This window comes from Pseudopodoces humilis, chromosome 2, assembly GCF_049639895.1.
Source record: "Pseudopodoces humilis isolate 2021_Gansu_Grassland_sample_001 chromosome 2, ASM4963989v1, whole genome shotgun sequence".
NCBI lineage: Eukaryota > Metazoa > Chordata > Aves > Passeriformes > Paridae > Pseudopodoces > Pseudopodoces humilis.
Genome location: NC_142201.1, coordinates 72924330 through 72939035, shown reverse-complemented (window position 1 = coordinate 72939035; position 14706 = coordinate 72924330). Strand labels below are relative to the sequence as shown.

Below are 14706 nucleotides of genomic sequence, written 5' to 3'. Positions count from 1 at the left end.
CACTTACTGATTCTGTAAATAGAACACTTGTGACAACTGGCACGAAGTGTGACGGCTTAGCCGGAGATTGGGTGTAGGGCACCCTTGGCTTCGCAGCACACAGCTTAGTGCGGCTGGCCGTGCGGGGCTGTGCCCGCGGTGCGCTCCGCTCCCTCCAGCCGGGCGTGCGGGGGCTGGTTGGTTGGTTGGTTGGTTGGTTGGTTAGTTAGTTAGTTAGTTAGTTAGTTAGTTAGTTAGTTAGTTAGTTAGTTAGTTAGTTAGTTAGTTAGGTCCCGCCGAGCCCCGTCCGGCAGGGCCGTGAGGGCAGCAGCGCCGGGGCCGGGCCGGCAGGGGGCGCTGCAGGCGGGGCCCGCAGCCGCGCTGGGCGGCGGGGCCGCTCCCGGCGCCGCATCATGTGGGCCCGGCCCCTTCCATGGAGCCGCGGCCGCCGAGCGCCGCCCGGGCGGACGCCGCCATGAGGCTCTGAGGGGCGGCTGCGTGCGGAGAGCCCGGCCGGTCCCAGCTCTGCCGAGCTCCCCGAGCCTCGCCGCGGGACAGAGAAGCCCAACGCTGAGGCCACCGCCGCCGCCGCCGCTGCTGCTGCTGCTGCTGCCGCCGCCGCGGGTCTGGCCGGGCGGGCGGGCGGCCCGGGGCCATGTAAAGCGGCAGCGGCCGGTAGGAGCCGAACCGAGCTCGAGCAAAGAAGCCGCCGCTGCCGGCCGGGGAGGCCCCGCAGTGGAGATCATGGCGACGTCTAATCTCTTAAAGGTGAGAGCGGGGCCCGGCCGAGTCCTGCGGGAGGAGGGGGGAGGCGGCGGGGCCGGGCGGCCCTGCGGGTGGCCGGACCGGGCAGGGCGGTGGGGACGGGGGCAGGGTAGGGCCGGGCCGCGGGTGCCGCTGCCCGGAGTTGCCGCTCCCAGGGCCCCCCCGCAGGTGAGCGGCCTTGGGCTGCCGGCCTCGGTCCGGCCTGGCCCGGCCCCGCCGGCGGCTGCTGCCTGCTGCCAGCACCGCGCTCCTTCCTCCGGCTCTCTCTTCCCAAACACCCCTCGTTGGGAAACAGGGTTGCGTCGTGCGGATAGACAGGGCACGATGTCTTCTCTTTGTTTATTTAAGAAAACCCGGGTGTACGGCAAATGAGTTTTAAGTTAAACAAAGAGTTGGAAATTGTCTTCGCTGAGGGCAGGTACCGTTATTGGGGTGGCCACCGTGTTCCAGTTTTTTTGTTAACTGCAGTTTTCCTGCAAAGGAAAACTCCCCGAGGCCTTTCGCTTACGTTAAGCAGCTTTGCTTTTGTAGTCATATGTTTTCAAGCACTTTCCCGGCGTTTGATGGCAGATGTCAGTCAGCCCAAGCTGCCGCAGGTTGGAAGAGAAGATTTCAGTGGGACAGTCCAGTGTCTGAGCTCAGGGCTGCCTGCCCTGATCTTTGCGGTATGTATGAGGTGAAGACTCTGTGTGGCCTTTGAGGCCATGCTAGCAAAAGGAAGGTGGGCCTTCCTCGAAACCACTGTTATTGCCTCCAGTGTTTCTGTAACACCAGTGAACTACAGCGCTAAGATAGGCCTAGGGCAGCCTGCCTGCTTAACTCGAGGAATTGACAGTTGAAGATCTATATGAGTATAGCCATAAACATGTGTTCAGCACTATGTATTGTAGTTCAGTGTGGTCCTGAAGAAGCTCTGCTTGCATTTTATTAACCTGACCTAATTTGGATGTATAGATCCAGCCTGAATCTGCTGGTTTTATTTATTACTCGGAGACACTCATTGTGAAGAAATGAGAAGTAATCTATCCCTTTATTGCTTCCTGATAGTCCAAAAAAAATCTCTATATTAAAAAGATATGATTAAAAAAAATCTTCCTTGAAATTGAGATGTAATTGAAATTAATTTTAATTCCTGTTTATTTTTATGCCTGTAAGAGGCTGTTAGATATTTAAGCAGATAACACTTCCATATACTTAAAAATCTAATTGAGGACCCCAAGAACACAGGCAAGGAAAATAATGTCCTGTAAGAAGAAATGTCATTTTTGTGGAAAAGCATGTGTTCACAGCAGGGCTCAGACAGTTTTATCACTTGTTAATGTTTTAGGCCATCTCTTTGCTGTACTTTTGAGGATTTCTCAAAAATCCGACATGTGCTTTGATAATACACATGGGGGGATAGCCCACAGTAGATAGGAGAAGCGTAGGCCTGTAAGATTGGTCAGCATTCCACCTCAGCTCTTTTGAAAGAGCAAAAGGTAGGAAAAACAGAGACCTTGACTTGGCAAGATGGCACTTGCCAAACTGAAGTTGTTGCGTTAACTAGTCATGTTTTTGCCACTGGCCTTTGAGTCGTCAATATTTTATATTGACAATAACATATCTGCCCAGAGATCTTGTAAAATAGGCTTCTCTGGCCACTCAAAGTGTTATTAAGCACTTAGTTTACTAATTAATGAGTTTTCCAATGACAATAAAGTATTATTCCCACATTACAGAAAGAAAGATTATACAGTGATTTGATTTTGTTTATAATGGCAAGATAAACCAGTGTGAGAATTAGAACTAGGTAAGGTCCTTTGTTCCCCAGTTCCACTCATCAGAGTGCTCTCTGAGAAGCAAACTGTTGGTTCCAGGTCAGTGTTGCCTGACAGTGCCTTGTTCCATCAGAGTATGTCCAACATCCTTTTGCTTTCATCTTTAAGGGGAAAAAAAGACAATGGCTGGGCACAATAAAAATCCCCGGCTAAGAAAAGAGAGGTGTTAAAATCTGTAAGTCTTTTCCATATCTTTCCCAAATAAGCCTGCATAATCAAATCTGAGTATAGACAGGTCTTAGTTTTGCCAGCATGAACAGGATCTGAGCATTTTGTTTTGTTTTCCCCCATCCTGGTTCAGCTTTCCACATAATTGAAAAAATAAAGTGAAATACTCCTTTCTGATTCTGTTAACAGATACTAGCTGAATCCAAATCTGACTGGCTGTCATAATTTTTGAGGGCATCATTTAAACTCCACTAGTGCTTAATTTTCCTAATTGTAAATTCTTCTTTAGTGAGAAGCGTCTTCTTGGAGAGCTTTCTTTAAATGCAAAATTAGAATGACCAATCATGCTGAATCCTGGTGAGACAGAACAAACTGTAATGTGATGGAAATGCTGCTGTGCTTAGTAAGAGCCATTACAGGGTCAGCTGGTGTCTGCCCTACCTGTAGCAGAGCTGCTCTCACTCATTGAGACAGTGACTTTCTGATAGGTGACCAAGCAGTTTCCATCTGAGTCCCCTAGAGTTTTTTGTCTCAACACACATGTGACACATTTAAAGTGGGGTACTTGATTTTGGGGGCCCTGTAGGACTTGTAATGTATTCTCTTTGCAGTGATGATACAGTCTAAAGCAATTCGCCCATTTGATAAACACTTAAGTTTTACTGCAGTTTATGGAGCAGAACGTACCTCAGTTTATTGTAGCACAAAGAAAACTTGTAGCTGTATCCATGCTGGCAGATCTTGACACTATTGTAGAGCCTTACTGGAGCTGCTAGCAAATACAGGAGTCTGTCCTTGCAAGATGAACTCCAGATGAGCCTGATATTAGGAAAGAAGCCAGCAAAGGAAGCAACAGTTTTTCTCTGGGCTTAAATGAAACGAGAATCAATCACTATTTACCTTTGCATTGATTTCAGCTGTTTGTCACTGGCAACTAGGAACACATTTGAAGTTTTTGAATTTTTTGACTTGAAGTGCATGTTTCCAGGTCTGTATTTAAAGTTTGCCTGTTTCTTCCATGGTGGTTTCCATGTAGGATATTCTTAAGCTAGGAAGTATTGCATGGTAGTTACTTACATACAAAAGCTTTTCCTGTGGCTACTTTTCTGCTTTGAATAGAAACTTGCTACAAGCATTACACTGATTTTTAGAGCTACTTGTAGCAGAGATTAATCAGACAGTGCTTGTTTCCATCTAGGACATCGTATTTCCTACTTCATCCCTCTGGGACCTGGCTTTAGTATAAATACTGTGTGAAAACAATGAAGTCATAAAGGTGAAGATGTTAACTCTGATGTAGATCAGATGTACAGTAAGACCCAGAGAATGCTGCATTTCTATAATACTGTGTAGAGCATCTGGCAGAGACCAGGGCTGAATTTCTGTGTGGCCTGAGATAAAGAGTACCCAGCAAAGAGAGTTCCAAAGAGACATTTTGAAGTTCAAGGGGAGAGTAGCATGAAGGTCTTGGTGTATCGCCTTGCCTTGTTATATCTGTTAAGTGCTTATGCATAGAATTGAAGAACAGGGAAAAGTATAAAGTGTAAAGTAGTATGTATTTCAAGTAAAGTTTAGTGTTAAAATGGAACTTCAAATCTTTATGAACAAATTTAATGAAGTGAATTTTAAAACAAAGTATTTCGTAAGTGGAGTTATTTTTCAAAGCATTAAAATTTAAACACTAAAGTGGCTACTTAGCCATGGTGTGACTATCAACTGTAGTCTATGTTTTCAGAGAAGATTTGATAAGTAGAGTAATTTTATTTCATCAAAGGTATGCCTTATTGTCCTGTTTAACTTTCCTTTGGAACTGTGATTGGAAGCAGAGTAGGAAAGAAAAATTGCTAGGAAATACTGCTCAGAAATTGCATGTATGACTTTGGTAACAAATAAGAATTGCCACTGTTTGATCTCCTACTGTAAAATCTGTTTTCTCTCGTGCACTAATAGGGATGTAATTAATGAATGGGATGATACACAGTAGATGGTATTTAATGCACCCTTTCTTCCTGTAATTACTGTATAAAATTGTAATGTCATGGAAGCCTAAATCTACCTAGATAATGTTGCTGTAATTTTTTTTATTTCAGTAAAGCTTTCCATACTGTCTCTCAGAGCATCCTTCTGGAAAAAATGTCCAGCTACAGCTGGATAAGCACATCATGTGATGGGTGAACAACTGGTTCATTATAGGGAATTGATGTCAATGGATAGGTGATGTCAGACTGGAGACCTCACAAGTGGGGTTCTATGGGACTACATCTTAGGCCCTGTGCTCTTCAACATCTTCATAAATGGCTTGGGTAAAGGACTGGAAGGAACACTGAGCAAGTTGCCGGATGATACAAAACTGGGAAGAGCCACTGACTCCTTTGAAGGCAGGGAGGCCATGCAGAGAGACCTGGACAAATCAGAGGGCTGGGCAATCACCAACCAGATGAAGTTCAAGAAGGGAAGGTGCTGGATTCTGCACCTGGGATGGGGCAGCCCTGGATGTACTGGGGGATGAGATGCAGGAGAGCAGCGCTGCACAAAGGGACCTGGGGGTCCTGGCTGGCAGAAGGTTGAACATGAGGCAGCAGTGCCCTGGCAGCCAGGAGGGCCAACCCTGTCCTGGGGGGCATCAGGCACAGCATCACAGCCGGGCAAGGGAGGGGATTGTCCTGCTCTGCTCTGAGCTGGGGCGGCCTCACCTCAGTGCTGGGGCCAGTTCTGGGAGCCACAGTATAAAAAAGACAAACTATTGGAGAGTGTCCAAAGGAGGGCAACGAAGGTGGAGGAAGGCTTTGAGGGGAAACTATACTTGGAGTGGCTGAGGTCACTTGGTAAGTTCAGCCTGGAGGAGACTGAGGGGAGACCTCATTGCAGTCTGCAGCTTCCTTGTGAGGGGAAGAGGAGGGGCAGGCACTGATCTCTCCTCTCTGTGGTGACAGGACCTGAGGGAATGGCCTCAGGTTGTGTCAGGGGGGGTTTAGGCTGGATATTAAGAAAAGGTTCTTTACCCATAGGGTGTTTGGGCACTGGGACAGGCTCTCCAGGGAAGTGGTCACTACACTCGCCTGGCAGAGTTCAAGCAGCATATTTGGACAATGTTATCAGACACATGATGTGACTCAAGGATGGTCCTGTGCAGGGGCAGGATTTAGGCTTGATGCTCCTCGTGGGTCCCTTCCAACTCAGCTTATCCTGTATTTCTGTGAATTGTTTATTGAACTTAAAGAATAGTTGAGTAGGATTTTTCATCCATTAATTTTATTTTATCTTCTCTTAATTAAAGAATAAAGAAGGAAATGTGGAAATAAATTTACTCCTATGTATAGGAAACACCGTTCTGAACTTCTCTAATGTGATTTCAGGATAAGCTTTATTTGAGGAATTCTTTTTAAGTAGTCAGATGTTGGTTACAAGTGGACTCAGGGATTTTTTACAACTGAGGTTGAGTTTTATTTCTGCTTATTAGGATTAAGTACGTAATCACAATCAAATCATATAAACAGTTGTGTTTGCAGTCCTCCTCCCCAGGTTTTATCTTCAGCTGTTTTTGGTGAAGGGCTGAATTACACTTCTCAAGAATTGCAGAACAAATTTTTTGACCTGTTCCAAAAAAAACTTAAGGGGTCTTCTGTGATGTTTCATTCAAAAGGAAAACTTTTGAGGAAGTTGCTTTTTCTTTTTTATATAATGCCTTTTCTGGAACTTGCATCTGTTCAGTAGCTGATATTTTATGTTCATTTATCCTTCAAAGAGGAACTTGGAACAGAAATATCTGCAAGTAGAAGCTAACAATTTTCATGGGACTGGGAAAGATTAGAGCAACACATCAAACATTAGGAAATAATTGTAAAGCGGGCTCTATATAGGGGAAGCATTCTGTTGATGATTTTCAAAGATGATGCATTCAAATTACTTTTTTTTGCATTGGGAAAGAATAGGTAAAAACTGTTTCTGAATAGGCTAACAATTGATTATTTTAATTTTTTTGTTGAAAGATTTATATACTTTATCAACAGGGGCTGATTCCATGAAGGCCATGTGCATTACCGCAATGCTGTGAGGCCTCCAGGTGCTGTGGCTGTAAAAATAGCTGCTGTGGCACCTGTTGCATCTTTATAGCTTGAAGATGAGGTATCTTTGCACTTGAGAACACCAGGGGATATGTTTGCCAAACTGTGCTTATTCTGAATACTAAATAAGAGATTTAATTGTAATTTTCCATGTAGAAATTAATCAAAAGGAGGCGATTGAGGGAATTTGGTGTGCTGCTTGTGCTTGTTTATCTGAAGAGATGTTAGTTGCAGAACAGTGCACTTGTCAGAATTTCAAGCAGTTAGACTGTGTTAGTTGCTGTATTGGAAGTGAATTGTGTCAAATGTAGTATTTCTAGCCAAGACAGTGATCTGTTCAAAAGTAAACAGTGCACTGGAACATAACCCTGTAGATAGCCCAATCACTAGTCTTTCTGCCACAGAACTATTAGTTGGTGTATTCTTTTAATTTCAGGTTTTTCATTTTAAAATGTGGAGCTTTAAGCAAATATAATCACAACATGTCTGGTAGAACTGCTGTTTTTCTCTCAAAGTTGTGTTGTTTGGGTTTTTTAAATGATGGAAATTAGCTTGGATACTGTGGTGAGATTTTTCAGAATAATCAGAATTATATGGCAGCACTTCATTTCTCTAGCTTTCCTCTTAATTTGTATCATAAATTTGAAAAATCCACCTTGGATTAAATTCTTTAGCATGATGTCAGTAATTTTTATCTGCACCAGCGGTGGTCTTGGCCTTGTGATCCGTTAACCCACAGGAAGAGAGTCTACGATACAACAGCTCCTATGTTACTCTGCTTCCTTCCTCTCTCTTTGCTGCTGATGCCAAATGCACAGTGAGAGAAAAAAGGTATATGGTAGCATCCACAATACCATTCCTGACTCTTGGCTACCATTTTGATCAGGGTAATTTATTGAAGACAGGTTTGCAGCTGCTTCCTGACTTCCGTTGCGGGTATCTTGGTTGGAACAGTGAAGCTGCTCCACATATCATCCGTGTTGTCTGTGTATAAGTCCACTAACAGCTGAAGAACACTTGCTAGAACTTTGCATTGTAGCTAATGCAGTGATTAAATGAAGAAATTGGCAGTTTCTTTGAAGCAAATGATAGCTCTATCATGTCTTAAAATAATACTTATTGTGAGAAGTGTTGTTCAGCTGTGGTGGCGCAGCTTAAATGCTAGCTTATGAGGGATGCTTGAGAAAATATTTTTATGTTAACTGTAGAAAATGAAATCAAAGACAACTTAAATATACTGGTTTATTAACAATATTTTTTGTTGCTTCTTCTAGAATAAAGGTTCACTTCAGTTTGAAGACAAATGGGATTTCATGCGCCCAATTGTTCTGAAACTTCTTCGTCAGGAGTCTGTCACAAAACAACAATGGTTTGATTTGTTTTCGTAAGTAATTTTTTTGTATCTTACATCCTTCTGCATGATGGGAATACAGTTACTGAACTACTTCTGATACAGACAGAAGTTATGTGACACGGATTGTACGGAAACACGGAACAAGAATACTAGTTTAAGTTTTATTAAGGGATAAGTGGGCCAACATCACTGCAAGCGTGCTAAAGTAGAACTTTGCTGAGATTCAGGTCTTTGCAAATAGAATGGAGAAAGAGCAGCAAAGCTTTTGACTTCAGCTGACCATAAACAAATTTTGTCCCTGCCCATAAGCTTTTTGTTAGAATTAGAGAGAAAATGTTTACTGCTGTCTCCATAAATTCATTTAAAGGCCGTTGCTGAACGTTACCTTATTCTGATTTGAATGGCTTTCTTCTAAAATAACTCAACAGGGTGGTGCAGTTTAACTGGTATAATTTGAATACTTTTTTTACACTAAGAATGAAATGTAAGAGATTTCAGACAATGTTGGTATTAATGTGCTTTCTAAAAACCCTGCTATTTTCTTCCTTCCAAAAAGCAAGAAGTTGCTTTTCTAGAAGTTTGGGTGATTATTTTTTTGTGCCACACATTGTGTGATTTTTGCAAACATGATATGGAAGTGAGTTACAAAAGAAACATCAGAAGTATACCTAAAATAATCTTTGTCTTGGTGGAGTTATTTGCCCTGAAATATAGTCATAATTTAAATCTGCAGCTTCTTCTTTCGCTTTTTAAAATCTGTCACAACAGTAGTTCTTTTCCAAATGCAGCCTTGTTGCACTCTGTCTTTATTGCTCTTTTTGATGTGGAAAATGTAGTGAGTCTTTTTACACCCAGTTTAATGCGCCTGTTGCACTTTTCTGCCAGCCAAGAGGAAAGGTAATCTAACGTGGTGGGTTTTAATATCTTAAAATGTCTCTGCTGTAGTAGTTGCCAGAGACATGGTATAGTTAAGGTAAAAATTCTGTTCTGAGTCATTGCTTTAATTTTTAATAACTAGTTCAATAATTCTACATTGGAATTGAAAATTTTATATTTATTGTTTTTCCTTGTAGATGAGTTATTGAATAGAACTTAAATAACTTCATGGCTAAATTAAAGCTATTGAGGGAAAGGACCCAACTTCCCTAGGTTTATATTTTTGGACAGTGTTCTTTGTTAAGGTTCTTAATAAAAATGCAAAATCTGTAGGTGTCTTCTACATGCCCTTTGAGTATAATTATCCGGTATTGCTTTTTTTTCACTGCTGTCAGGAAACAATGACATTCTAAATACAGTAACACCTTTTCTGCCTGTGAATGTTGTGTAAGGCTCACCAGTTACATTAGACCTCTGTAAACCTTGGGCCAGCACCTTTAATCTGTATCAAAGCAACTTGCCAGTCTTGTCTTTTTGGTTAAACTAAAAAAGCTGCTTTTGTATTGAAATAAGTGTATTGATTAAATAGGAACAAAGTAATAGCTTTAGACTATGGGGGTGCTTTTCTGCAGGGATGTGGCCTTGTTACTGAAAGGTAGGAGAAGAACCAGAGGATGGTAATGAGTCAAAAAAAGGCTTGCTAAGCCATGTTATATATGATGTATGGTTAGGAGTGTAACTTGCTTTATTTAGTCTTCAGTATGGAGAGAACAGGAGTTAAGATACACTTGCTGGGTTGTCAAATAGGAAAAATTTCCTTTGAATGTTCATTAGAACTCAGAATTTTGCTTTGCAGTGCTGTTTAGTAACTTTTCTCCAGCAGTGTTTCACTCAAAAATGCTACTACTGCCATGAAATGTTTTAAGTGATCTTATTAAACTAATTAAATTGTCTTTTAAATGATCTGATCCCTCAGGGTTCAGATTTCTCATGAGGAAGGTCTATTGCCTTTGTAGGATGTTGTAGTGCTTGGATTGTGAAACTGTCAGAGAAGGCTGCATGTTAATGATAGCGTTTTAGAATAGCATGGGCTGAGTAGTAACAAAGAAAAGCTTTAAAAATTGTCCTTAATTCAATAAGGATTATTGAATAGGTACTGAAAATAGAATTATCTTACACATCTTGACCATAGCTTTCTCCTACATAGGTACAGTTACTTGCTTCCAGGACTTTTGTTAAAGCTTCAGTCTTTACCCCAAACATGCTTTCTCCCATGTGTCACTGGGATCTAGTTGTGTGTTGTTTAACAGTGGCAGATAAAAAGTGTATTAATTTCTTAGATGTGCTGAAATTATGACTGTTAAGGCCTCATACATTACACCATCAAATTTTGAGTAGCTGTTACTAAAAAGTGGATAAATTGTTTTCTAGAGATGTACATGCAGTTTGCTTGTGGGATGATAAAGGTCCAGCAAAAATCCATCAAGCTCTGAAGGAAGACATCCTTGATTTTATTAAACAGGCACAAGCAGTAAGTTCTTAATGTTTCATAACTTCTATTCATGTTGTTAGAAAAATAGCTAAATAATTCTGACATCTGTTGGATCTAAATGCATTGCTTTTTTTGTTTGGAATTTTGTGATGTTCTGGAGATCTAATTACTCTGCAAACTTCTGTTGACAAAAAGAAGAGCCTTGAGCATTTGCCTGGTTCATTGTTTTCTCACAGTGCTTGAAGCTGGGATGGGCAGTGATTTTTGTGTTATATTAAAAAAACAAAACAAAACACAGCATTATTTTTGTTTATCTAACAGTACTTACGGAATTTTCTTCCACTTGAAAACTTCTAAAAGCAGAATTTTCCTTAAGAAATTACTGTCTGAAAAAAAGATGTTTATATAGCTTCAGTGCTATTTTGACATGTTCATGGATGGCTGTAAAATAAGCCATATGTACAGTGTACTACAAATACCCGTGCTATCAACTCAGCAAGCTCAGTTGTCCAGTTTTATGGGCTTCCCTCCAGATGAGTGATGCTGTCAATAGACTCAAAGGAAGTTCTTGTGTTTGTAACACATACTACAGAAAACATCTTTTGCTATGAGGGATTTAAAAGAGGGAGTTGTTGAGAAATTAAAAAAAAATTCTAATCCCATGACAAAGGTTTAGAAAGATTCTGTACACTTTTATCCTTTCAGTGAAGCGATTTACACCACTAAGGCTTTGCTTCAAGGAAAGTAGTTTTTTATAGAGGCCTTTGTATAACCAGGCATATAAATGTTGTTTTTTAAGTTCCACAGTTTACCTGCTTACCTGCATAAATGCTACGCTGCGCTGAGGCCTTTTGATGTGGCTTGTGTTAGCTGTTATTTGATAGACAGGGTTTTTTTGGCATTATGACAGCCAGTGTACAATGTAGCTAAGTTTTCAGGCTTTAATAAAATATACATGTTAACTATCTGTCTGAGTCTAATGAAATGTTAGCAGGTGCCATTGAATCAAAACTTGTGACTGTATAGAATGTAACACCATCCTTACAGGTTTATGTTAATTTAATTTTTTTTTATGTGCTTGTACCAGCACATGCCTTTAGACCAAAGATTTTAATTTTTAACTTGCACATGACTTAAAAGGAGAAAAAAAAAAAGGTTAATTTAGAAAATTTAGAAACTTTAGGAAAAAATCTAGAAATTTAGAAAATTAGAACTTATTGAGTACTTTTTTGCTTCTGTCTTTCTTTGCCCTTTAGAAATGAGACACGGGTTAATAACTACTTCAAGAAACCAAATGGCACTTCAATGTGTAGACTTTCTTAGTCTGATGTATCTGTATATTTGAGTTTTACATGGGGAATTATTTCCAACATAAATGAAGCCCATATTTTGTACATAAATTGATTTTTAAGTTCCCTCCTGTGCTTGCCCCACCTGCAGAGAGTGCTGAGTCACCAGGATGATACAGCTCTACTCAAAGCCTACATCGTGGAGTGGCGCAAGTTCTTCACCCAGTGTGACATTTTGCCCAAGCCCTTCTGTCAGTTAGAGATCACTCTGATGGGCAAGCAGGGCAGCAACAAGAAGTCCAACGTGGAAGACAGCATTGTTCGAAAGGTGAGTGAGCTGTACTGCTCGAGAGCTTTGCTGCACAGCTGACCTCAGTAACAGCACTGAGGGCATTCTGTAGCTCAAGATGAAGTTGCACCAATCCTGTAATGTGATGCAGCAGCATTAGTAGCAATCACCAAAAAAAATAAATCACAAATGGAGTATAAAGGAGCACATTGAGTGATGAGGATTTTGATAAGAGCCTCCATAACTAATCTTAAAACTTTGCAGTGCTTAGATGAGATGTGGAGTTTTTTAAAAACTACAGATGCATTACTTGCATACTGAACTTTCTTGTTGGATAAATGCAGTATAAAACCATCAGTCTTTTTCTTTACGTAACTGTGGTCTTAGTTGAGTTTTTAGTTTTGTCTAAGACTATGCCTGCCAAATGAATTATATTGGGGTGTTTGTCTCCATAGTACCCACTGATACTGCAACTCCTGACACATTGTATTGCTGGAAAGGTTACTTGACTGATTATCAAGAACTGTAGAAATAATATGGAATGAATACATGAATTCAAGACTGATTCCCTTTGCTGTTTAGGCTAATTTAGAATGTGAGCTGAATATGACTTCTGTAACAAGTTCAGAGCAAGATCAAGTTCTGACGTAGCTGAACTGCTGTGTATGACCTGAAAATTACATTATAAATTGCTCCATTTCTGTTTCTGATGCCTTATATTTTTTTTCACAAACTTAGGTCTGCATGTACCTTTCTGACAGGATTTTTTTTTCTTCCTGATATGCAGCTCATGCTAGATACATGGAATGAATCCATATTTTCAAATATAAAAAATAGACTTCAGGACAGTGCAATGAAGCTAGTTCATGCTGAAAGACTAGGAGAAGCTTTCGATTCCCAGCTCGTTATTGGAGTTCGAGAATCATATGGTACGTCTTGCACACACTGATGTGTTGCCTCCTCACTTCAGTAAATGAATTTTCTTCACACAGTTGGTAGTTGTGATGGTAGGGTTGGAATTATCTCAGCATTTTGTATTGATTTTTTGTTGTGCTTGTTGATACATGATACTAATTAAATTTTGTTTATAATCTTTAGCTTCTAAGTGATTTACCTGTGAATCAGTTACTGCAAAATCAGTGTTTTCAAAGAGAAGAGGACTTTCTGACCTTTTGGGGTTTTACATATAACTTAGTCTGTACTCCTTTACATACTGTTTCTGATTCTTTAGACAGTTTGAAGAAGAAATGCTAAACAGGCTGCATTTAAGACTTTCAGTCTTTCTCTTTGTTGCAGAACAGATCTGTGTATCTGAAACTTCTGAGGTATTTCACCATTGCCTGCTACTTTTGAAAGCTTTCCAGCCTGTTGAACTAAACTTGTGGCTAATACTCTCTAAGACAGCTTCTTATAGAAGTCAAGTTCTAACTTTTTTTAAAGCATATTCCATTTAATGGAATTTATTTCTCTGTAAGTTGAGAGGAAAGTGGAAAGTTTTCCAAATAGTGCAAAGCACTGCAATAAGCTTACTGTCTCCATTCTTGTAAAACAGGGAAAAAAGTCTGAAATGGAGACATTGTGATTCCAGGAACAGTGTCTAAAAGCTTTTTGCTCAGTCAGGTGGAGAACTTTCACCTTATTAGGCACTATTCTGAGCTTTTTTATTCCTTCCTTACAATTTTGCAGTTGTATGTGTGTTAATGGTTACCAAGTCTGGATGTCTGAAGTACTGGACCTAAGTATGATTTTTTTATTTCCCAGTTTGCCATAGTTGATCTGAATGTTTCTGGAAGCAAAGATAGGCCAAATTTGGTTACCTTTGTGATCAGACTCCTGTTCTCAGATATTTCAAATTGTTCAATATAACCTATTAGTACAAGCCTCACTCTCTCATTGAAATTTGCTTATTATTAGCCACATAAATTTCCATGACTTGAGAGTAAGTTTGGACTTTCTCTTTGCAGTTAACCTTTGTTCTAATCCTGAAGATAAACTTCAGATATATCGGGATAACTTTGAAAAGGCATACTTGGATTCAACAGAGAGATTTTATAGAACACAGGCTCCTTCTTATTTACAACAAAACGGTGTACAGAATTATATGAAATATGTAAGTAAAAATTCTGTTGTAACTTTGTACTGAACATGTTAGTACTTAAAATGATTGCTGTTCTACTTTTGCACAGGCAGATGCTAAACTAAAAGAAGAAGAGAAAAGAGCACTTCGATATTTAGAAACAAGACGTGAATGTAACTCTGTAGAAGCAGTGAGTATAATGTGTATAAAAACTATGTAATTCATAGTTACACAGTGTTTTTATATTGCAGTTTTTAGTTTTGTGTTACAGTATTAATTGATAGCAGCAAATTGAAACTCTCTATTTTATGGTTTTTAGTCATAAATTATTTGTTGCAAAAACATGTATTGCTTTCCAATCTGGTAATCTACAGTTTCTGCAAGTGTTTTAATAGTATGTGTAAATCAAAAGTTAAAACTGAAGGGCGGGTTTTTATTCAGATTGGTTTTTCTTCTTTCATTCTGAGTTAGGTATGGTGGATTTCTTTCCTGTCATTAACAGTGGATGAGAATCATGTTTGAAAATAAACTGTCAA

The 14706-nt window shown here is 40.1% G+C and overlaps 1 protein-coding gene across 1 annotated transcript in view; it reads left to right on the top strand.

Annotated features, from left to right (window-relative positions):
- Positions 1-506: 506 nt before the first annotated feature.
- CUL5 (cullin 5) overlaps positions 507-14706 on the top strand; it is a 31681-nt gene continuing 17481 nt past the window's right edge. The window contains exons 1-7 of the mRNA XM_005516236.3: positions 507-747; positions 8068-8177; positions 10455-10554; positions 11956-12132; positions 12881-13022; positions 14058-14203; positions 14280-14360. Coding sequence (XP_005516293.1) covers positions 724-747; positions 8068-8177; positions 10455-10554; positions 11956-12132; positions 12881-13022; positions 14058-14203; positions 14280-14360 — 780 coding nt within the window. The 5' untranslated portion in view covers positions 507-723. The remainder of the gene's footprint in view (positions 748-8067; positions 8178-10454; positions 10555-11955; positions 12133-12880; positions 13023-14057; positions 14204-14279; positions 14361-14706) is intronic.